The sequence below is a fragment of the Amphiprion ocellaris genome, chromosome 1 (assembly GCF_022539595.1).
Source record: "Amphiprion ocellaris isolate individual 3 ecotype Okinawa chromosome 1, ASM2253959v1, whole genome shotgun sequence".
Taxonomy (NCBI): domain Eukaryota; kingdom Metazoa; phylum Chordata; class Actinopteri; family Pomacentridae; genus Amphiprion; species Amphiprion ocellaris.
The window spans coordinates 26415041-26439442 of record NC_072766.1 but is presented as its reverse complement, the minus strand read 5'-3'; the positions used below and the strand labels follow the sequence as shown (position 1 = coordinate 26439442).

The following is a 24402-nucleotide window of genomic DNA, read 5'->3' as shown; positions in this document are numbered from 1 at the left end:
TTGGGTTTATTACCACACTGTGATGCTTCTGGCTTGTCTTTGTGTATTGATTGAACACAGTTGGCAGTGTTTTTATGTGGGAAGCCAGTGAGGGATGGTTGTGTCTGCAGTACCACCTCCTACAAATGGGTACCTGTGTAATAGAAAATGTACCGTTTTCAACGGGGAACGGATCTAAATAAACATAACGCTAATGGTGGCTTCAGTGTTTTAAACTGTAGAAGCTCTCCTTTTAGTCCACCTTGTGTTTCACCAGTATCACGTCACTTCTCCAGCTAATAATTGCTTCCCTTTTCTCTGTCCTTCTCCCTTCAGCTCCAGTCATTCCTGCAGGTCAGCGTGTCCCAAGTCCGAGTAGACGAGTGTCCCAGCTCAGAGTGTGCTGGGGCAGGTGGCTGCACCAACATTCTGAATGTGCGGGACACACCGACAGTAGTAGATTGTGGGACTATGAGTCTTGTATCTGTGACAGTGGAATCCACAGCTGTGTGCTCCTGCCCAGGTAGAGAACAGTCCCATCAGCCCTGTACCGCATATCCCAGAAACCCCTGCTTCAATGGTGGCGTGTGTGTGGACACTCAGCATGGCTACAGGTAAGAAGAAAATGAACACATGACCCAGTCACAGCTGAAAGGGCAGACACTGGTAATAATAAGTAAATCTACAAATTACTCAATTCCCCAGTTAACTTAGAATAAAAAACAGCCACAAAATACATGCATGGTCTAAGACAGATAAGCAAGAATTAGCACAGATTGGAACAGTAAGTGTTATTATGTTTTGTTTTTGTTGTTTTTTTTGTTTGTTTGGTTTTTTTTCGCTGGGTGAAATTTGCTTTTCCCTTGACCATGCTAGTAATCAATGCTTTTTAACTCCCATGATCATTTACTGGAGAGAAGATTTAAAGCTTAGATATGTCTAAAAAGAATAAAATAATATATTAATCCAATGATGCAATATTTAGAAACATCAAAATAGGATGCTGATGTTGCTCTGGATTCATGCCATTAGTGACATTACTTTTGGTTGGATTTCACTCGCAAATAATCTTTACATTTGTGTCTGAACATGGATACTTGGAGATGGATCCAAGGGTGTTTCACACCTCAGAGTGCCTCTATTAGTCTGACTTCTCCTTCATCACAGTCAGTTACTGACAAAATCATTCTCACATTTATTTCTCACTGAATCCCAACATGCAATTGCCGTTTAGGAAACTAGCAAAACGAGATAGAGTCATTTGGGACAACTGGAGTCATGGTCATGATCACAAATAGTGCAGAGAGTAATTCTGAATGGGACTGTGCAGTAGGAACAGTTTTTGGTTGTTCACGTGCGTTCCTATGTAAGTATGTTTTAAGACATTAAAGGCGAAGTCATGTAGGAAACTCACTTCAGGCTATCCTTTTAGGTTTGTGACTACAAGGCTTCTCTCAATGTTTCTTTCCATCATTGTTGCTGTCACTGCCTTTGTTCTCTGTTGATGCTGTTTGTCTGTGGAGGTTAAAATTTGACAAAATAATTTGAACAATTGCCTTTCTCATCCTGCTTTTGTGATTGTATCACCTGTATTTTTAGGCCTCTATAGCTATAAATACGCCATGATATAAAACTAGAACTTAACAGCATATGTCCTTGATGAGACATTAAATATCCATGATGACAACTTCATAATAGCTACATAAAATGCAAATTTGTTTTGGTGAGGTCACAGAAAACAAACAAAAAAAACAAAAAAAACCAAAAATGGAAATCTCACATCATATAGTAACTACAGTGGGGGATAAAATAAATGAATAAAAATAGTAATAATAATAATAATAATAATAATAATAATAATAATAATAAATAATAAAAATAAGCATACCCATAGGATTGCTATCACTACCACAAACAAACTAAGATGCATACACTGTATACACTCTGGTAAATTAGCTTAAAGACAGAGGAAAAACAGCCCATTGTTGCATTGTTGATTTAAGAATTAATAGAACAAACAGCCTCTGGGGGAGTGCTGTAGTAGTACCTGACTCTCCTCGTTCTGATACTTTTCAATCCTTTTGAAGAAGGGATACAGTTACAAACAGGATAAGTTGAGTCAAACAAGTCATTAAGAATCATATCTATTAGCAGATTCAAGCAAGAAGACAAATATTACTAAATATGTAAATCTTTCAAACCAGGTGATGAATCTGAAATGTCATTTTTAAAACAGCATTTTTTCAGCAAAGGTTAGTAAAACATCAGTAAATAGTACATTTACTAGAGGTTTTGCCAGCAGTGGGATAGCAAGCTACTGCACTATGTATTCAGAGCTCAGGTGGTAGAGTGGGTTGTCCACTAATCACAAGGTTGCCGGTTCAGTCGAATTGTCCTTGGGTGAGACACTAAACCTGAAGCATTGGTGTGTGAATGTGTGAGTGAATGGGTGAATGAAAAACACATTATAAAGTGCTTCGAGTACCACTGAGGTAGAAAAGTGCCATATTTAAGTGCTGACCATTTTCCATTTGTGGCAGGGTGGTGTATGTAGGATTCACTACAGAAAAAAGTACATATCACATGCAAGCAAGGGCATGTCTCGTTATATCAACTGAGCAGAGCACAGAGTAGCGGGCTGCACCAGTACTTTACTTTAGAATAGCATTACTTTTTTAACCGACAACTAAGTAAGGAAAAAAAAGGTTTTTACCTTGCTGACGTGTTTCAGCTGCATCTGCGGTCTTCCTCAGAGTGTCATCTGACGCGTGATGACGTGTCGTTTTTATCAGGTGACCGGTTTGGCAAATCTGTCAGAATATATCAGGCCAGCCACACCGCTCGCTGTCCAATGGTCTTTGGAGGATGGAATCCCAGGTGTGTGAGAGGGTGTAGGCCCCCTCATCCCGGTTCATGGATCATAGCACTGGAAGGCTAACAGATACAAAACAGTGGATTAAGGAGGCCATAGAGATCAGGAAGTGGGCGAGCAATTTCATGAACCTGGACAAGGGAGCCTACACACTCTCGCACACCTGGGATTCTATCTTCCAGAGACCATCGGATGGCGGAGGGCGTGGCTGGCCTGACAGATTCTCACAGATCTGTCAGGCCAGTCATCCGATAAAAACGACACATCATCACATGTCAAATGACGCTCTGAAGAAGACTGCAGACACGGTTGAAGCATGTCAGCAAGGTAAAGACATTCTTTTTCTTCCTTAGTTCTCGGTTAAAAAAGTAACGCTATTCTCATGTAGAACACTTTATGAAAAAATAGCAATACTTGTTAATTGGATGAATTAATTGCTGATTCTAGTCTTTGCATCTGAGAAAAATATGGAATTTTGTCAGCCTGCTCCTTAAAAAGATCACAAAGCCCAGGGACTCACTCAGAAAGTTAAAAAAAAATTTAATTGTCACTTGAAGCGGCAGCACATAGATATGCTGGTATATCAAAACTCTTGGAAAGTTTAGATTTTACTGAGACCACTTTGCCCTTCAGAGGAAAGCTTTATAAATCTTAAAGTCAACCTGACATTTAATATATCAGTTCTGGGCACACATTCTCCTCTTTCATGCAATTTCCCGTGATATTAGCACAATAATTCCCCCACCCTTAAAGACATGAACTATTGAAAAGGCATTCAACAATGCATAATCTCAGGACATTAGAGATGTGTTTGTCTGGCTGATCCATAGTTATGATTGTAAGCTTCTCCACTGCTTAGCTAATCCCTCAGTTTATGTAAGGGTCAGGCCGGGGAACAGATATAACAGATAGAAAGAAATCCCCAGCATCCCATGGCATCGCTGAAAAGAAAATGCAGTGAGCAGGCCTGTCCTGAGGTTTGAATGCTCTTTCCTGAGCATCAAGATCAGTGAACATCTTGTAGTGGTACGTGTATGCCACGGTTTTGCTCCTGTCAGACATGGAGAATTCCCAGTGCTGCAGCTTTCTTCTTTCTATCCTTCAGACTCAAGAAGCTGTGCTGTTTGGTTATGTAGGAGAAATATATGGCATTAAGCCAGGTTACAGTTTGGTTGAGGGTTTTAATGTCTGCAAAGAAGTATCACTTATCATATTCAATGTTTTTGAAACTAAGCTTAATAATTCATTCATTTCCAGCTTTCTGTGATGACTAATCATAATGACAAAAAACAAGATGTTTTATGAGAAGAGAAGGGGAGAAGATGTAAGGGTTGGGAAGAATAAAGATAGGAAATTAAGGAAGTGAACATAACTTCTAAGCATATGCTTTTGGGACTGTGACCAAGAGATGAAGGCAGAGCGCCCGTGGTGTGTGTTTAAGTGTGTGCAAGTGTGCCCATGCTGTGTAAAGAGGGAAACTCTCTCGAATTATGTTGTTGATTAAAAATGTGAAGGAAATGAACATATCAAAACAAACGACCTGCCCAGTGCCACAAAAGGAAGCTTCTATTTAATATTACAGCAGCAAATGGTCTAATAATTCCATAACTGCTGAGCTCTTAATTTGAACTCCCTAGTCTTTTCACACTGATTTTGTTCATTAAGAACAGAGTTAGTTGTTCCCTGCTGGTGTGTTGCAACCGCAGATGAGGTTGAATTAAAATGAAGCTGCGCTGAGTATTTTTATTTGTCCTAAAGGGGATTATTGAACCCTATAACAGCTGTTACCAGCAGTTACAGCTAGCTTACAGCTGCACTTCATATATATACATGTATGTATATATATATATATATATATGTGTGTGTGTGTGTGTGTGTATGTGTGTGTGTGTGTGTGTGTGTAAATTGAAATTTGAGAGTGTTTGTGTCTGTAAATGTTGACAGTGGCAGTTATAGTTTGACACAGACACACTGTAGTTATACTGAGCATTTTTAGTTACATCTGCAGTGGATCTCATTTTTTATCTAGTGGCATCAGCAGATCATTTTAAATTTTCCAATGAAAATTATGACTTAATATCTGACAGTATCTCTTCACTATTTGCTTATACTGAATGACTGCATCACCCCTAACTGGAAAATATTCAGCAGATTTTTGTTACTGTCTTTTCAGCTTCTGCTTGTGGTAACTGAAACATATTTGGTGAAATGTCAAATGGCATTCATAGGGGTCTACACAGATTCGCTTGTTTCTTCGTTACCAAGACCAAACTTGGCCCAAGTCCTCAGATGTGTGCCATTATTTAAAATCTTAATCCTTGACCCAAATGGCCAAATGAACTGACTGCTACTCTTTTTTACCTGTTCCAATGTTTCAGATGTTACCAGCCCATTAAATGGTTGTAATCTTTGAATAACACCTTTCTTCACCTTCTAGCAGTGGTAGACTATTATTGCCCATTTAATGATGGTGGAGCCATGATTTTGCACATTTGAAAAGGAACAATAGTCTAAACTTTCAACCAGGAGACTTGAGTCCTGCCCCAGTCCATCATTATATATATATATTTTTTGTATTGTTTGTTTTTGCTTAAGTGTCATTATTAAATTTACTTTCAATGGCTGTTTTTCACTTGTTTGTTTGATTAAGTTTAGTCATCAAAGTTACTTGGTCAGGTTTAGAAAAGGCTAAAAATACACCATACAATTATGTTTACTGCATGTTACAAAGCTCCATTTTGTACATTTCCAAGATTATGACTCTACTAGAGGTTTTACCTGCAGTTATTCACAACAAGAGATCACTTGTGATCCTGTTTACCAGGAATCAGAATGGATCATAACATGCCTACTGAACCTACTACAGTAGTCGGTGCAGGAAGTTCCTACTGGCTCACATGTATGGGACTGATCTGATGGATAACAGATATTTAATGGGCTGATAATGTCAGAATATGGGTGACACCCTATTTTGCTTACATGTTTTTTGCATCCCTAATTTCTACCTTCATCGATGTGTTAACTTGGTGTTCACGCCAACAAGGTAAAATACAGCATGGAATACAGATGTGTCAAGGTTTATTGGTAAATATTCAGTGTCTGCCCACACGTGTCCTAAATATCTTGAGTGTATTTTTGAATTTACAGAATTGGTTTAAAATGGATGCGGGGACAGCAGGAGACAGTTTGACAGTTTGCTTGATACAAATACCCTTATTAGCACCGAAAGTCGCCGATATGATGCCCAACTCTAAATGTGTCTCCCTTCCCTCCGGGAACAGTTCAGCACTTGAATGGCTATTGCATTCACCCTGTCATTCCGATGTCAAAGCTCAGCTATACAGCATCTAATTTTGCATATGGGTACTCACATGCCCAGAAACACAGAAAAATGAAAATGATACAAACTTGAGTATGAGTAAGAAGAAGGGTTAGACAGGAAATGGTATGAAAATGGAAAAGCAGTTTTCTTTGCTGTATGGCATGTTGAAAAGTCACTGTCATGGGATGACAGATGTAAATGGGAAGATAATTGGAGATTGCTGAAATTCTATCCATGGGAGTGACAACATGTACAAACCTTCAGTTCATTAATGGGTTTGATGGGTCAAAATCAGAGGACAAAGAATTATTCAGATATACCTTGTATTACACCACTGATGATTGAAAGCACAACAAGAGGAAATTGGTGAGAACATACAAAGAATTTAGAATTGGCTAACTCATGTAATGCTGTCTCTGCCTCTCTCTTTCTTTCCCAGTGCTCTCTAAAGGTTGTGTGAAATGGCCATTAAATTTGAAGCCAAAGTATGTCTCTTAACTGCAAGCTGTGACAATAACAAAAACTGCAATTAACCCGCCGTGGCCTTTCTTGCTTCCCACTTGACTGCTTTAAAAAATATACGTGTGTGAATATATATATATATATATATATATATATATATATATATATATATATATATATATATATATATATATATATAGTATTTTATTGAGCTGTCCATTGTTAAAATATATACTCTGGATATTTGTCAGTTTTTGAAGTATAAAATGCGTTCTTAAGTTTAACATAAACTGCCAGGCAATCATGAAAAGATTTAGCAGAATTTAGGTTCAAAACATTTACAAGGCTTTTCAGCGGATGCAGGCATCAAGGGCTGTAGTTCTCGACAGGTTTTAACTGTCAGGCCTTTTCATAGACCAAATGAAAAGTGAGATTTTCAAAATGTTCTTGGGGAGTCAAACTCAGACTACAGCTCTTGTAATGCTTCTGTGTTTGCTAGCATTATAAATAGAAACAAACCTTCCACAGCTTCCTTCTAGATGAAAGATCTACCATGTTAGCTGTCACCTACTGCCAGTTCTTGTTTCATATCCCCTGCAAACAAATGAACTGAAGAAGAGTGTCTTCATTAGCATAAATCCCTCTGTAAACAAGGCCAAAAAGTGGAGTGAGAGCATTTCAACAAATCCTTTCAACTACAAACAATGATGACGAAATAAGCTCTTTAGTGCTTCTAGTGGTAGAAGAAGCATGATGACCCTGTTTAAACTTTACGTAATTCAGTCTGATACTCTGTGTATCCTCAGGCTCGGATCTTTAATGGTGGAAGTGAAGGGCTCTTTGCAACCAATTAAATACAACAGCAGTGTGTGGGCCTATGCTTTTATCACTGCTTCAACTGCAACTCCGTGCAGACTATAAATGTTATGATGAAATTAGCAGTCAATTCTCACATTTGAACTGTCGCCAAACAAAATAACATATAGCTAGTCAGCTATTCAGCCTTCAAAAGCTGTCGGCAGCACACTCCTTTCAATGCATATGTGCTTTAATGTATGTTCAAAAACATGCATTTAGCTTCATGGAAGATGTAAAGACAGCCACACAGGTAATGACAGTTGGAGTTCACTGTCATTACTAATCAGTAATAACATGGTGACCTTTATTGTACTCTGCAAATAAGCTGCAAGGTAAAATAATAATTAATGTGGGCACAACAGCATTCTCACATGGGTGTAGTGCAGCTGGTTTCAATACCGCAGCACAGTTAAATTGTATCTTGTTTCTAAGCTTATTTTGCCACTGTTCCTACGGCGACATACGGTTCTCTTCTATAACTAATGACATTTTCAAATGTTAAACTGGCTGTACAAATGGTTAATGAAGTCATCTTGTTGCAGCTAATTTATTACCAACAAGAACAACTTAATATTCCCATCCAATGGATTGCGTCTATATTGCCTCATTATCTTGTTACTGGTCATATATTACAGATATTCTTTTCTTAAAATGCTCAGACATCCACGTTTAGCCACAAACACCACATTCGTTGCCATATTATATTCCTTATAGTATATTCCTTAGTCTCTTTCGATAACTAACTAACCCTTACTGTAACTATCATCTAACTCAGTCAAGACCTTCTCTGCTGGCCTAAACTCTGTCAGAATCACTGATTTACATTTTAATATTTTCCCATTAATCTTTTTACATTATCTCCAATAATCTATTCTCATCATTTCACAGCCTGTCTCAGGGTTGTGGTGCTTATAGCAGTGTATGTTTATATTATAGCTTTTATCCAATCACATTTCAGCCAACATGTGTTGCCAGGGTCAAAGAAATCCTCCCCGAGGCCTTCAGAATCAAAGGTGCAGGGACCTATAGATGAAAATACATTGCAATGAAACCAATCAGATTTGTAGGTGGTGACCTCAGGGCCATCTAGCAGGCCTACGATAACGTCAGCATTTTCACGTCCTCTGATTCGATAGTCAGAGAGTTAGCCAAAGCTAGCGATTCCTATCTGTTTAGCACAAGCTGGAACTTTATCATAAATTTTTAAATATTTTTTTTTAACTCACAATGGCCATTTTCAAAGCAGACTTTCCAAAAGCTGGACATTGTGAGGAAGAGCCGGCCAACCTCGAAACTAGCAAGAAACCCGCGAATAGGGTTTGTCTGTCACTATACACTCAGTAAATATGAGCGTTAATCTTGCCTCAATTTATGCCAGAAATACTACTGGACAGACCCGACTTGCAGCATTAGCCTCCATGACGATAGAAAAGGACTTATTGTTGGAACTGAAACACACTGATTGCTAGCACAACACAGTGATTAAACACTTCGTGAGGAAAGAAAGGAGGATGGATTTTGTGTTCAAATATTCACAAGTTTTGGTGAGTAAAAGGAATTTTATATATACATGTCATTTTATTGGGTATATTGATGCTCCTGCTAGATGTGATGTATATGGTGCAGGTGTGCAGCAGTGAAAGGAGGCTTGTTGAACTGTTTGATTTGGTTTCTTGCTGTAGTAATAGCGATGTCTGCAATGCAACATCCTGTCATTCTGCATTTCTGTGTAATAATGATGGTTTCTATGGCCGTGGCATCATAATGATGGTATTAAGAGCTCGTTTGATTCAGGTAGGATGGCACTGAAGGCCTCAGTGTAAAATGCAGGGCACACCACTGATCTTACTTACTTCTGACACTAACTCTGAAACCAAATATTTACCATTAAACAGTCATTTGAAAGAGTGCATGAAAGTGAGGGTAGTCCTGAAGGCCCAGGCTAAACACTCAAAGTAGTCCTCACAAAAATAGTGGGACAAGTCCACATAAACACACTTGCTCCCACCGAACATATTTGACAGCAGATGAGCATAAAGCCTCATCACACACATGTCCGCTAAGCTTCCTTGCTGTGACTTGTGGAAGTCCATTTTACCATTCAGCTTCATTTAATTAGAAGCAGTGAGTGAAAATGGAGGGATTTGTGTCTGGCTGACTGGAGCCTCCATGTAATGTGGCTCACTGCTGGACCGGAGAGGGATGACTGACTGGATCCATTTTAGACATAATCCCTGGATTACTCACATGCATACAAACAAATACATAAATAAACAGTTATTAGTGATATGGCCATTTTTCTCCTGTCACTCTCTCTACTAATCTAATCTGCAAACAGTGTGACATTACTTTGGTATTAGTGCACCTTGGACAGTTATAGGCACTGCTCAGGGGGAAAAAAAAGGGATTTCTGGGGTCAACCAGTTAATGAAATCAAGGTCCTGTGACTGTACATCTACTGTCCTAATAAGATGTGTTGAATCATTTTAGACTTTGTTCAAAAATGCTATTTTTCCTAAGCATGTACAGCTTACATTTGATCTATGGCAGCTAAGGACCACTGCATGACTGACCATAATTGTAATTCCAACTTGGTATTTCAGTTCTATGCTTTGTCCTTAGTTTGATTGTATTATGTATCTTTGATCTTATCACTTTCCTCAGAGCTATACAGTGTGTGTTCCATCATCACCAGTGAATTCAAAATGAAGTATGTGGTTTGGCTATGATGCAGAATTATATACATTAGATGAGAATCTGAAATTTTAGTTTATGACCTACATGGTCATTCATCAATCCTGTCTTGTAAGAAATGAGGTTCCTATACATCTAAATTGCATTTCCACTTATGCTTAAGACACTAAATGGAAAACTGTGGCTTAATGGGAAACACTTCCAATGTTAAAGAGCCAGAAAGTCTACCTATGGAGGTAGGTGAAGGTCCATTGGGGACCGTTGGTGTTAGACTTAAGTGTCGATGTTTGATTAACTTTAGGATCACTACGTACATCTGTGCAAAAAATCTTTATCCTTGTATCATCTTTGTAATGGCTATGCGTAACATATTAAGTAGAAGTTAAGGTACTTTTTTTTGCTAAAACTTTAAAAACAAAATGCAATGGGCTAAGTTTTACATCTCAGCTATAAAAATACTGATAATTAGATTTGAAGAATACTTTTAAGTCTTTCCATCTGCCAGTGTTTTGAGGTCAGCCCTGAGGGAGTAACTTATTTCAGAGCCAACCCCTGTCTGTATATTTAGCTGCTGTTCAACAAAACAGAAGAATTACTTGGCTTTGGATTCATTCACTGAGAAGAGTGTCTACATCCCCAACATGACATCTATACACATTTCAACTCTTTTGCCTCTACATGGTTAATTGAATTAGTTTTAAAGCTACAGGATGACTTCACATGCTATTGTTACACTCATACACAATCAACGTAATTCATACAACTCAATACAGAAACAGAGACATTGTGTATTTCACAGTAAAGCCATGGGAAAATAATGACTTAAATTCACGGCACACAAATTCAGCTATGAATAAAGAAGACCCAGCAGCATGTACCTCAGAAAGTAATATGTCTTACAATATCTATGTACCCTCAGTAGCTGTATTTCAGTAACATATTTCACATTTTGCACATTTTGAGGTATCAAGCTGCAATAAGTTCATGCAAAATAAAGACAAAATAAAACTGAAAAGTACATTTTTCACAACTGCATTTTTAGACTTGCTTGAGAACATTTTACACTTTTGAAAAATAGTTAATATGGACAATAGTAGATCGAAACCCCTGTGTAAAATTAGTTCACAATGATCAGTTAACTCAGATGAGTAAGTTGTTCTCCTTTTGTTATTTGTTTGTAGGCACCGAAGCAATGGCAATAACAATCTGTAGGAAATTTGTTGTGACAATAGCATAGTTTGCTGTGATTATTACAATATTCCCCAACCTTTACATATAAAAAGACTGAGACTAAAAATGCCAGAAGATTGTATGTGGAGCAGAACAGGTGACTGAAAGGTTTTCATATATGGTGAGCTTTACATTCAGTAGGTATCGACTCAGTATATAAGAGATTTTGGAGGGAAATATTAGACAGTGCATTCCACCACTCTCATCACAACACCAATTGAGAGACTATTTGAATGCTGCTAATTGCTCTACTAGAGTTCTACACACGCAGAATAGCTATGATGATGGGTGCTCACCTCGACCTGGAGGTTGGAGGCTCATACAGTCATGGACGAAAGTATTGGCACCCTTGGAATTTTTCCAGAAAATATACCATTTCTCCTGGAAATTGTTGCAATTACAAATGTTTTTGGTATACACACACACACACACACACACACACACACACACACACACAAAAGAAGAAAAAAGCCAAAATTGACATTATTTTACACAAAACTCAAAAAATGGGCCGGACAAAATTGTTGGCACCCTCAACTCAATATTTGGTTGCACACCTTTTGGAAGAAATAACTGAAACCAATCATTTCCTATAACTATCAACAAGCTTCTTACACCTCTCAAATGGAATGTTGGACCACTCTTCTTTTGCAAACTGCTCCAGGTCTCTCAGATTTGAAGGGTACCTTCTTGCAACAACAATTTTGAGATCTCTCCATAGGTGTTTAATGAAATTTAGATCTGGACTCATTGCTTCCCACTGCAGAACTCTCCAGCACTTTGTCTCCAACCATTTCTTGGTGATATTTGAGGTATGTTTCAGGTCATTGTCCTGCTGGAACCCCCATAACCTCTGATGCAGACCCAGCTTTCTGACACTAGGCCCTACATTGCTGCCCATTATATTTTGATAGTCTCCAGATTTCACGATTCCATGCTCACCATCAAGGCACCCAGTGCCAGAGGCAGCAAAACAACCTCAAAACATCTTTGAACCTCCATCATGTTTGACTGTAGGTACTGTGTTCTTTTCTTTGTAGGCCTCATTCTGTTTTCTGTAAACAGTAGAATGATGTGCTTTTACAAAAAGCTCTACCTTAGTCTCATCTGTCCACAAAACATTCTCCCAGAAGGACTGAGGCTTACTCAGATACATTTTTTGCAAACCTCAGTCTGGCTTTTTTATGTGTCTTTGTCAGCAGTGAGGTTCTCCTCGGTCTCCTGCCATAGCGCCTCTTTACATTCAGATGATGACGTATGGTCCAAACTGACACTTTTGCACCATGAATCTGCAGGATAGCCTGAATCTGTTTGGAAGTTGACTGAGGATGTTTAACCACCATTCAAACTATCCTGCGTTGCATTTTTTCATCATTTTTTCTCTTCCATCCCCACTCAGTGAGATTAGCCACAGTTCCATGGGTTATAAACTTCTTGATTATATTACGCACAGTAGACAAAGGAACTTCAAGATCTCTGGAGATGGTCTTGTAACCTTGAGATTGTTCATATTTTTCCACAGTTTTGCTTCTTAAGTCCTCAGACACTTCTCGGCTCTTCTTTCTCTTCTCATTCTTGGTGTGACACACATAGGCAACACAAAGGCTGAGTCAACTTTTATACATTCTAACTGACTTCAAGTGTGATTTCTATAGTGCTAGCACCTGTTACTTGCCACAGGTGAGTGTAAACGAGCATCACATGCTTGAAATAAAATGATTTACCCACAGTTTTAAAAGGGTGCCAACAATTTTTTTTCCGGCCCATTTTTTGAGTTTTATGTTAAATGATGTAAATTTCAGCTTTTTTCTTATGCTTTTTTGTATTTTTCCATTGCACATCAAGGAAATAAACACATGTATACCAAAAACATTTTGAATTGCAACAATTTCTGGGAGAAATGGTGTATTTTCTGGAAAAAATCCAGGGGTGCCAATATTTTTGTCCATGACTGTAGATGTCAAACAGAGGAACAGAGTCACTGGTCTAGTTATAGTTCTAATAGTGTACTTGGACTGCTTCACTCGGAGTTTGTGCTCTTTCAGCATGTTCCATGGACATACAGAGGTTTTTGTGAGGTAATACATTAATCATGGATAATTCTATCTTCATTTACTCATCAACATTTGACTGTCAACAGACTGAGATTATGGGGAATTGTAAAGGGAAATATGTCCACACTGGGATGCAGAATATATGTTTCAGGCTTGAACACACTGTGATCAAGATAAGTGAGTACATTCCTATGAAATAAATAATCAGTTATTGCTAATTATCAATTTTCAATTGAAGATGAAATCATTTAAACTTGTGTCCCCTCTCAAAAAATAGATTTTCTATGCTGAATATGCAGTCCTGGAAGTAGAAGCTTAAAACAAATGTTGATACATCTGTGATCCCTGACTTAGAACAAGAGTTGGAAAGGTAATTCACAGAGTTTAAAAAAAAAAAAAGAAAATTGAGAACATTTAAACCGCACTGAGTACACTGATGATTTCTAATTAGCCAAACTGCACAAATTTTCTTATAAAATTATCTGTGAACACCTGAGCTTTCTCAGCTTGGACCTGTGGATTGTGTCTGTCTAATGTCTGCATCATCACACCACATGGAACAGAGTTGCTAGAGGACTTCTGATTGTCAGACTTCTCAAAGATGGAAAAGGATTCGGAATGGCTGGTGACCAATAAAAAATAGTGGAAACGCAGTTGCTGCAGGAATTGTGGAGCCTGAGCACCACAAATCTGAGCCGCAGTGTTCGTTCTCTTAAAATGAATCTGTAGAGATTTTGTTACTTGCAAAACTGAACTCTGAAAAATAGGAAGACAGATGGTTAGACTTGGCATGATGCCATCTTTGGATCCAACATGATTGACTTGAATCTGATCAAGACTACAGCAGTGAAGCACATAGGGCTGCGTAAGTACAAAAGGTGTTGACATCTATAGATGGCACTATGAATACCCACAGATGAACCAAAATACTGGCTGACAAGATGACTGGCACTCTGCAGAAGCTTAGATGAACTCATATTCCATCATGACTTAATCCAATGCCACTGCAAAAATCCCACAACAGTTTCTAAAAACGACAAAAGTGAAAACTATGACCTGGACAAGTATATTACCTGACTTAAATCCAATTGAAAACCTTTTGGATATTTTAAAGAAAAGGGCAGAGCAAGAAACACCCTCCAGCAAAGAGCAGCTCAAATTGAAAATTGAAAAGTCTTTGAAGAATGGCAGAACATTTGTCTAAAAATATGTACAACACTGGTATCCTCAGTGCTGAAGAGGATCAAGTGGGTTAAAAACAAAGGAGGATGTATGAAGTATTGAAGAAATAAAGATTTGAATATCAGTAATGAAAGGTGAACTGACCTGTTGTTGCACTGAGTTCCTACTGGGGCCTATATCTGAATATAGCAAATCTAAACAGGTTTTACATTTTAGCTAAGATATTACATTTATTTATTACTTGCAGAATTATTAAGATAAACTGTTTATCTCTGGTTTCAGTTGGTAAGCTGCTGATAAAAATGTGTAGCACAACAAAATAACATGATTTAGAGAATGGAGAATTTTTGTTCTGATGAAAATGGTATTTCATTTTGTGCCGTTGTTACGTAATGCAAAACAGTGACTATGGCTTAAAACTGGGAATGATAAATTGCTGTCTCTAAAATATCGCGTGGCGCTTCTATTTTATGAAAAATGGATGGGGGCCAGAATGGAAGTGCAGGAAATGTTTCTTTGTGAAATATCTTCCAAACAGATGACAGGGAGAGAACAAAGTAAAGCAGGTGAAGTTGTCAAACCCAGAGAAACAGATGCTATATTATTGTCAAATTTTCAATCGTACTCCTTCATAACATCTGCTGTGTCATTCTTCAAGGTTCAGTAGTGGAGAGTAGGCAAGGCACGAGATGTCAGAAATAGAGAAAATAAAGGAAGTAGTAGAGAAAAAATGATGATGAGAAATAGGAATAAAATAGTAACAGGAAAATTGAAGACGAGGCAAAAGATGAGAAAGGAGACAAGAGGAATATAAAGGGAAAAAAGGAAAGATTGGTAGAAAATAAGATGCTGTGGGAGAAGAGAAGTGACGGGGGAAGCAATAACACATGCAGATAAGAGTTAATAAGAAATACAACTGCTGTAGGATAGTTTTCTGCTCCAGAGACTTTCAGATTTGACCCCACCCCAACACATTCAAACACACACGAACAGATTACGGTCCAAGATTGAAGGAAGAACATGCAGATAATCGAGGCACTGGGATTAATAATGAGATTTGGGGAGAGAGGGGGTTGAGGAGGGGAGGGGTGGGATTACGGCTCCCGGCCCAATGTTAACAAACATAATTCCCAGCAGACAACGAATGAGCAAAACAAAGCTGCCTTAAGAGGATTGGAGGGCTTTGCAATTGTGACTAAAACTATGTCTCAGATTGTCTTGTGCTTAGAGAATTAGGGTGACATTACCAAAATGGAAATACAGAATGTTCTCCTGGTGACTGTAATCATGCACACTCATACATACAAACAACGTCTGAGTCTTAAGGGCAGGTTTAAAGAACGTAAACGTCATCACTAAATGACTACAAGTCAAATATGAAGGTATGGAAAGCATGTTTATGTGTTATCTCTTATTAGTGGTTGAAAATTGCTGGACATATACATTGTGTTTTCTATCTGAAACTGGCTCACTTCGAAACAGTTTAAGAAGCAAAAATTATGAAAAAGCACCTAGAAACTATAAAGAGACATAACTATAACTGTTATGATGACAATCGTGTGTTTATTAAGGATCCCATCACTCAAACTAGGAAGTGGCCTGAGAAAATATCAACTCCGTAGTGCTCTCTTTTTAGTCATTTGTTTTTATAAAAAAAAGATGAAATATTAAGGTCTTCTTTGTGTTTTTTTTTATTGATTCAATATCTTTTTAAATTTTATATATTTTTTTATATATTTTATTTTATATATATAACTATTTTTTATTTTTTTATATATATATATATATATATATATATATATATATATATATATATATATATATATATATATATATATATATACATATATATATATAATAAAAAAAAAAACAATGATTACTTAGTCTTATCCAATTGGCAAACTAAACTTTCGGGGAGCCCTTTTTTCACATTTTTATTGTCAAAAGTGCACTTGGTTTAGCTTTTAGTAATAATTATTTCTATTATAAACAGTATGTATAAGTAGAACAACAAATCAGAGGAAGCATATCTTTTTTGTAGTCTGTTTAAGTGAGTAAAGTTTTTGAAATTGCATTGTCACGCTTCAGTGGTGATGGCAAAAGCAGCAGGCATGCTGGTATCTTTATTAAAATTAATTAGTAATGAATCACCCTCATGCATGAAACATACATCAATAATAGGCTAATTTATGCATGATCCATGATAATGAAGATACAGAACATTAGAAATGTAAAAATAGCCTTTTGTCAATATTTTAGAGACCCTGCAAAATTCCACAAATCAGGTTTGTAAGGGAGGTCATGTCTTATTAAATTCACATCCTGGTCTCATCTGTGATGTGAGCACATGCTAATCCATTCCATTTCTGTGTACCAAGATTCAAATCATGCAGAGCTCAATTTGTTAATTACTTGTGACATTTTACTAATTAAGAAAAACAATTCCATAGCATTTCTAAGGTATTTACTAAGGACAACTAGCATTTTGATAATAATGATGCGTCGAGCTGCATTGAAGAATGATGCTGAGAAAGGGCTTCCATCTTTTATGCACACTGCCACAAACAGATGCTTTTATTTTGACACAAAGAACATGTAAAATAGGAACTGTGACAGAAAGACATCAAACACACTTCACTTCACATTCATGGTCACGACAACATAACACTTCACTGAACTAACTAGCCCAACTAAGCCACAAAAACAAAATAAATCATGAATACTAATAACACTGTAACATTAATATGAACCACAATAATCACATTTATAACCCCAACACCCCAAACTTACATGGTGCATTGCAGCACAACAGTTCAGTCTTAGTGACCAGCTCTGTGATCGCTACAATAATAAGAACTTTATTTCAGAACAGCATTCACAAGATGCTTTGACGGTCAAAACATGAAAACACAGAGACAATCAATCAAGGCAGAGCAGTCAAATAAATAGCAAAAATAATAATTAAAATAAATAATTAGCTAGATTAGGATGAATATCAAACAAAGGAACTAGACAGATTAAAAACTGAAGATTACATCCACCCATCCATTATCTATACACCGCTTAATCCTCACTAGGGTCGCGGGGGGGGCTGGAGTCTATCCCAGCTGACTCGGGCGAAGGCAGGGGACACCCTGGACAGATCACCAGTCTGTTGCAGGGCCACATACAAAGACAAACAAGCACTCACACATTCACACCTACGGGATATTTAGAATAATCAATTAACCTCAGCATATTTTTGAACTGTGGGAGGAAGCCGGAGAACCCGGAGAAAACCCACGCATGCACAGGGAGAACATGCAAACTCCATGCAGAAAGATCCCGGGAAAGCCGGGACGCGAACCAGGGACCTTCTTGCTGCAAGGCGAAAGTGCTAACCACTATACCACTGTGCAGCCCCTCTGAAGAATACAATTGAAAATAAAAAGTTAGAAATTAAAGTAAACCAAAATTAAAAAATTAAAGATGACATTACACCAAAGAACTAGGCAGCTAAAAGTAAAATAAAGCAGCAGAGAACACATGAAATAAACAGGTAAATAGTATATAAATACAGAATAGAACACTAAAACACAGATTAAAGTAAACTTCACATAAAAGTCTATTAAAATGGGTTTACAGAAATGATTTAAAAGAAATTACTGACTCTGCAAGCCTCATCTCCTCAGGCAGGTCATTCCAAAGTCGAAGGGTCCTGATGGAAAAAGCTCAGTGACCCTTAGATTTTAGCCTCGACTTTGGAACGACCATAAGGATCCATCTGAGGATCTAAGGCTGTGAGCAGGCTCATAAGGGGTCAACAACCATGTCATGTCATCTGTTATAACTGGTAAGAAGCCCAGCTGCTGCGTTTTGGAGAAGGTGGAGACCAGATAGGGAGTTTTCAGGAATAGTCTTAATTCTATGAGCAGCACATAAAATATTGCCAAGGGGATTACAATTACTCAAAGTATGAATTAAAGCAGGTGATTCCTGAACTTTAACACTGACAAATGTTAACTTGTAGGCATTTCTCCTCTTGTGGTAGACGGGAACCAAAGAAACATGCTGCCCCAGTCTGTGTGCTCAGCACAGAGAATTAAATTAACCCTTCATCAATCTACAGATAAGACAGTTAATGTTTTTCCCAAAATGTGGAGACAACAACAGAGAGTACTAGGCAACTGGTTACTGGGAGCAGTAAATGTAGTGTGATAACTAGATTTCAAACTAGAATTCCTTAAAGCCACTACATGACTGATGAAGACTTTGAAAGCGGACATCAGGTGCATGCAAGGTTCAGTTCAGACTACAATATGTAAGCATCAGTCGGTCACATTGCCCTGCAAACACAGAAAAACACAAAACTGCTTCTGTGGATGTTTTTGAAAGGCTGCCTGTGATTTTGAACTTTTTACATGATATAGCACAGTGAGCTGTAGCACCATGTAAGTGTGCTAACAACAGCGGACATAACGCATGACTGCCAAAGAAATTTCTTTCTGTGATTGGACACCATTGATGGAGTACTTGTACAAATTAAAGCACCTCCAAAGTCCAGCAGAGATTACAGCTCTTTTAATGGTGAATCAGAAAGATGTCGATGAGCAAGAAACTGAGTATCCATCTGTAGTCTGTCCTCAAGCCTTTTTTTTAAAGCAGGGGTTCCCAAACTTTTCAGCCCGCGACCCCCAAAATTACGGTTCCTGAGACTGCCAACCCACACTATCCTCTGAGGTGACTGAAACCTAACAAAACGTCTGCACACGACGCACGCACTAATAGGCATATATAAACACGGGCTAGACAACAACAAGAACCTACAGTCAAACATGATGGAGGTTAAAAGATGTTTTGGGGTTGTTTTGCTGCCTCTGGCCTTGACGGTGTGCAATCTGGAGACTATTAAAATGTTTTGGGCCGCAGTGTAGGGCCTAGTGTCAGGCAGCTGGGTCTGCATCAGAGGTCATGGGTGTTCCAGCAGGACAATGACCCGAAACATACCTCAAATAGCACCAAGAAATGGTTGGAGACAAAGCGCTGGAGAGTTCTGAAGTGGCCAGCAATAAGTCCGGATCTAAATCCCATTGAACACCTATGGAGAGATCTCAAAATTGCTGTTGCAAGAAGGCATCCTTCAAATCTGAGAGACCTGGAGCAGTTTGCAAAAGAAGAGTGGTCCAAAATTCTATTTGAGAGGTGTAAGAAGCTTGTTGATGGTTATAGGAAGCAATTGGTTTCAGTTATTTCTTCCTAAGGGTGTGCAACCAAATATTGAGTTGAGGGTGCCAACAATTTTGTCTGGTCCATTTTTTGAGTTTTGTGTAAAATAATGTCAATTTTGTTTTTTTTTCTTCTGCTTTCTTGTGTTTTTCTAATGCACATCAAGGAAATAAACATGTGTATACCAAAAACTTTTTTAATTGCAACAATTTCTGAGAGAAATGGTGTATTTTCTGGAAAAATTCCAAGGGTGCCAATAATTCCAGCCATGACTGTGTACACTGATTTCCATGTAAGCAAAACAATATCTCAGACAAGGTAACGGCCATAACCTGTGATACCGAGTAAACATGAGAACATCGTTGCGGTGAAAATTTACATTTACGTACGTACAGGTACGTACAGCCAAACAGAATCAGTACGTCCATGGCGGCCCTGAATAGCTGAGGATATTCTTTCTGGACTGAAATCCAGAACTCAGAAAGTGGCTTTGAATGAAAGGCTGTCATTAAGGTGCGGTCAGTGGACAGTTCAAGCAGTGCGTCCTCAATGTGGGATGAGAGATGACTGGCGGTCGTTACAGTGAACGGTGATCGTATCCAGTCATATTTTTCCAGTGCCGTTTCCTCTGGGAAAAACTTGTTAAAATATTCCAGGAGGGCTTGAAGGTGGGAAGTGATAGACTCCTTCACAATGTTCACACTCAGATCATTTTCCTCCATGTATTCCTCCAGCTCAGGAAACATGTCAAACCTGCCCATTTCAACACGCGCTGTCCAGCGATCCACTTTTCTTTTGAACGAGCGGATTTTGTCATTCAGCGACATGATGCTCATGTTTTCATCTTGTATTGACATGTTTAGTCTGTTCAGTTTTTCAAATATAAAAGACAAATAGGCTGCTGTTGTTAATGTGTCATAAAGACCTCCGGGGTTACATCTGGACTTCAAAATCATTTTTGCAACCCCACCTCGGCATCTCGCGACCCCATGCAGGGTTTATTATATTGATAATAATCATTATTTTATCAATTATTTGTTATCAATTATTATATTAATATAAAAGTTATACCACAATGGGGTGAAAACCTCTGCTTTAATGCATAAAGCAATTTTCAGATCAGCAAAGCAAAAATAGTAATGCATCACAGCTCGAGACATTGTCAGCATAAATACAATAGTTACTACAGCACAAAGTAAGCTAATAAACAAATTAGTGCTGACCATAACTCCATGTTCCCAGCTTTGACAGACTGAAACTTATTACACATGTTCACTATTACCAGCAATAGCTACTGAACATTAAGAAACAAAGCTGTAGAAGAATAAACATGGCAAACCTAGCAACATCCGCACTCAGATATCTGTGAAGCACAGCCACGGGAAACATTCATCCAGAGGTTGGAACCTCAGAGCACCACATCTATGTGTTTCTACTCTCGTCTTATTCTGTATTTCTGCACTACATGTTACATTAGCATTCTTGTAACATGTTTGTTGCTCTACTCAGGCTTCTGTGTCTCAAGGCAGTGATGTGACATGTTCCTGCTTTATTTGCACAAGTGTCATGTATTGTACGTGAGCTGTATGATTTCTGACTCTGTGTGTGTGTGTGTGTGTGTGTGTGTGTGTGTGTGTGTGTGTGTGTGTGTGTGTGTGTGTGTGTGTGTGTGTGTGTGTGTGTGTGTGTGTGTGTGTGTGTGTGTGTATGCATGCATGTGTGTATTCTTGTGTCCTCTTTCAATCCTGGACAACAGCAGAGGCAGGAAAATGAGCAAGAGGATGTCGGAACATTTGGATGAGAAATGCGCTGTCTACAAAACACCAATCAGACGTGTGTGTTTGTGTGTGTGTATGCATACACATGATGCTGCAAATAAGCATCTTTGTGTGAGTTTGTAGGATCTACAAGGCTAAACCTCAGAATATCTTGGAAAGCAAGCATAAACCAATGAAAAACTCACTTATTAGGAGCAGAAATCCCCTGGAGAAATATCTTGTGTCTCCGAGCAGTGTGTTTAGTTGGAAGGGAGGCTATGTGCGCAATTTGTAAATTTCATAATTGCTGGTTTGAAAGAGGTTTTTTTATTATTTTATTTTGCTGAAAAGATGCACAATTTTCTCATGAACATCATATACATCTCCCTAATAAGGAAGAACAGAAGTCACAATTCACATTTTGAGAGTTTGTTGGAAATAACATGACAAAAACTAAACTGTGTTATACATTTTGTCCGTTGATCCTGCTTCTTGGTTGTGTATTTTTCTTAGCCACCTGGATAACTGGTGTATACAAACTGCACCGTTAAAAACGTCATGTGTCGTAGAAAATAGTTTGGGTTTTTTTGGTTGTTTATTTTTAATTGAATTTGATCGATTTTGGTATATGTTTTCCAAAAATGTAGACATATGATAAAGAATAGAAGATAAATAGGTATTGTGGACAAAAAAGTTCACATGGTACGGAAGGTGCTTGAAAATGTGGCCAGACTCTGAAAAAAGAGTCAGAAAAAAAAGTATTTGTAAACCTAAAGATGAAACTCCGTGGAAGAGAGGAAGTGAGAGGAACAATTTTGACAGGAAGAATGGAACAAATGAGTACTTGAATGTGTAAAAATACAAAGTGGGGAGTTTCCTAGTGATGTAGTGAATTCTCCCTGTGGTTTTGTCACTAATGAGAGCATCTGCATGAGTGCAACATACAGAGTGAGAGCGACATAGCCGAAGGGGAGCACTGTGTAAGAGGAGAAAACAATTAGAGACGCTGACTGCAGATATACTACTAAAAAATAGACTACTTGAAAGAATAGTAAAAGAAAAAAAAATCAGTAAGTGGCTGGGATTAGAGTAGTAATTTTAAATCTCCACATTTTCACAAAATGGCACAAAAATGTCTGTCACCTATTTACTACATGCAGTAATTGTAAAAAAATAAATAAAAAATTACAGTAATTTTTCACTCTTGATTTCCTCTTGTTCCCAAGGTGCCAATGCCCAGCTCAGTTCGAGGGGCCTGAATGCCAGCAGAACAAGCACAGTTTCCATGGCAATGGCTATGCCTGGTTTCCTCCCATGATGCCTTGTTTTGAAAGCCATGTGTCTCTGGAGTTCATCACGGATGTGGCTGATGGACTACTGCTGTACACTGGCCCCTTGGCCCAGCTGCAGGCCTGGGACCACGAAGACTTCATGGCAATAGGTAGGAAGCATCTCAACCTTAATAATATTAAATTTAAAGTCCCAACTGACTGCAATTTAAAAAATTAACTGAGATGGGAAATACATTTGTTTTTATTAATTTGATAAGTCAGTAGCAGCAGTGAATGTCCTCAGAACAGAATACTAGTATTAGGTCAAGGCCTCTGTATGATGGCAAATAAAGAGGCAGTATTTCCTTCAACTGGATCCTCACAGTCTTTAGGAGTGGCAGTATTACTCACATTGCATAAATCACATGTATTTTTAGTGCTTTGCTGTTTTGTTTTTTTTTTTTTTTCAGACTCCCCTGGTTACATTTGAACAATACATGAAAGAATAATGTGACTGTGCTATGAAAGCATCAACATAAAAGAGGAGTTTATGGCCATTATTGGGTGAGGAAGAAAATGGAGGGATTTAGTATGAGAGGATACAGGAGAATGGAAAAAAAAGGACTGTATCATCTCATGTATCATCTCTGCTGTAGCTTAATACTAAACAAATGGATACCTGTCACCTAGGATGTATCTTCAGTTACCAGAGGTACATGAGAAATGAGAAGCCACTCAGAAATATTACTAAAAATTATTTTGAATGAGTAATGAATATTAAAAATCAAAAGGATATTTAAAAAAAAAAAATTAAGTAGATTAGCATTTTCATGGTTTGTGATGAACTGAGTGTAGAAACTAGAAAGTCAGCAAGATCTACAGGAATGCTCATGGATAAAGGGCTTTAAAACAGAGTTAAAATTAATGAACAGTCTAAACACGTAGGACAGTTGGCTTGTGGCGAAATAAATGGCTACAACTAATTCTACAATTGCATTTAGCAGATGTGTTAAATGTGAAAATATACAGAATATATCCCATTTGCGCCCCACATGTTATGTCCTTTTCCACAGTGTAAGCTGATCCGTTCCAAACAATGTGGGGCTGGTAGCATCCCCATCTTCCAAGTATGATATCCTGATTTTCCTAACTGGAATTCTGAATGGATGGCTGGTTTTATTTCTTTGGGAATTAAGAGAGAGAAAGATCAGAATGGCTCTACAGGCAGCCTCAAAAGGAACTGCAACTTTTTTTTTTTTTTTTTTTAATCCAAAGTGATATGCATCTGAGAGTAGATGCAACACATGCAAGGATCTAGTCAGGAGAAAACAACCTGGTTAAGTGCCATAAAACAAGTTCTGGGTAGATGGTTGAAATATCAAACCTTGGATTCTGGAGGAGCGTGGCAGATTCTACTCCAGCTGTTTACCCTTGGAACTGCTGAGGGGGATGTGGAAGTCTGATCATCCAATTCGCATGTGTTTTGTGGACTACTACTTAAAGACCTGCAACTACA

At 38.1% G+C, this 24402-nt stretch overlaps 1 protein-coding gene across 1 annotated transcript in view; it reads left to right on the top strand.

Moving 5' to 3' along the window:
- Nucleotides 1–24402, top strand: part of LOC111563846 (neural-cadherin) — a 375623-nt gene that overhangs the window by 240798 nt on the left and 110423 nt on the right. Inside the window, exons 26-27 of the mRNA XM_055010997.1 lie at nt 316–593; nt 22842–23056. Of these exons, the coding sequence (XP_054866972.1) occupies nt 316–593; nt 22842–23056 (493 nt within the window). The remainder of the gene's footprint in view (nt 1–315; nt 594–22841; nt 23057–24402) is intronic.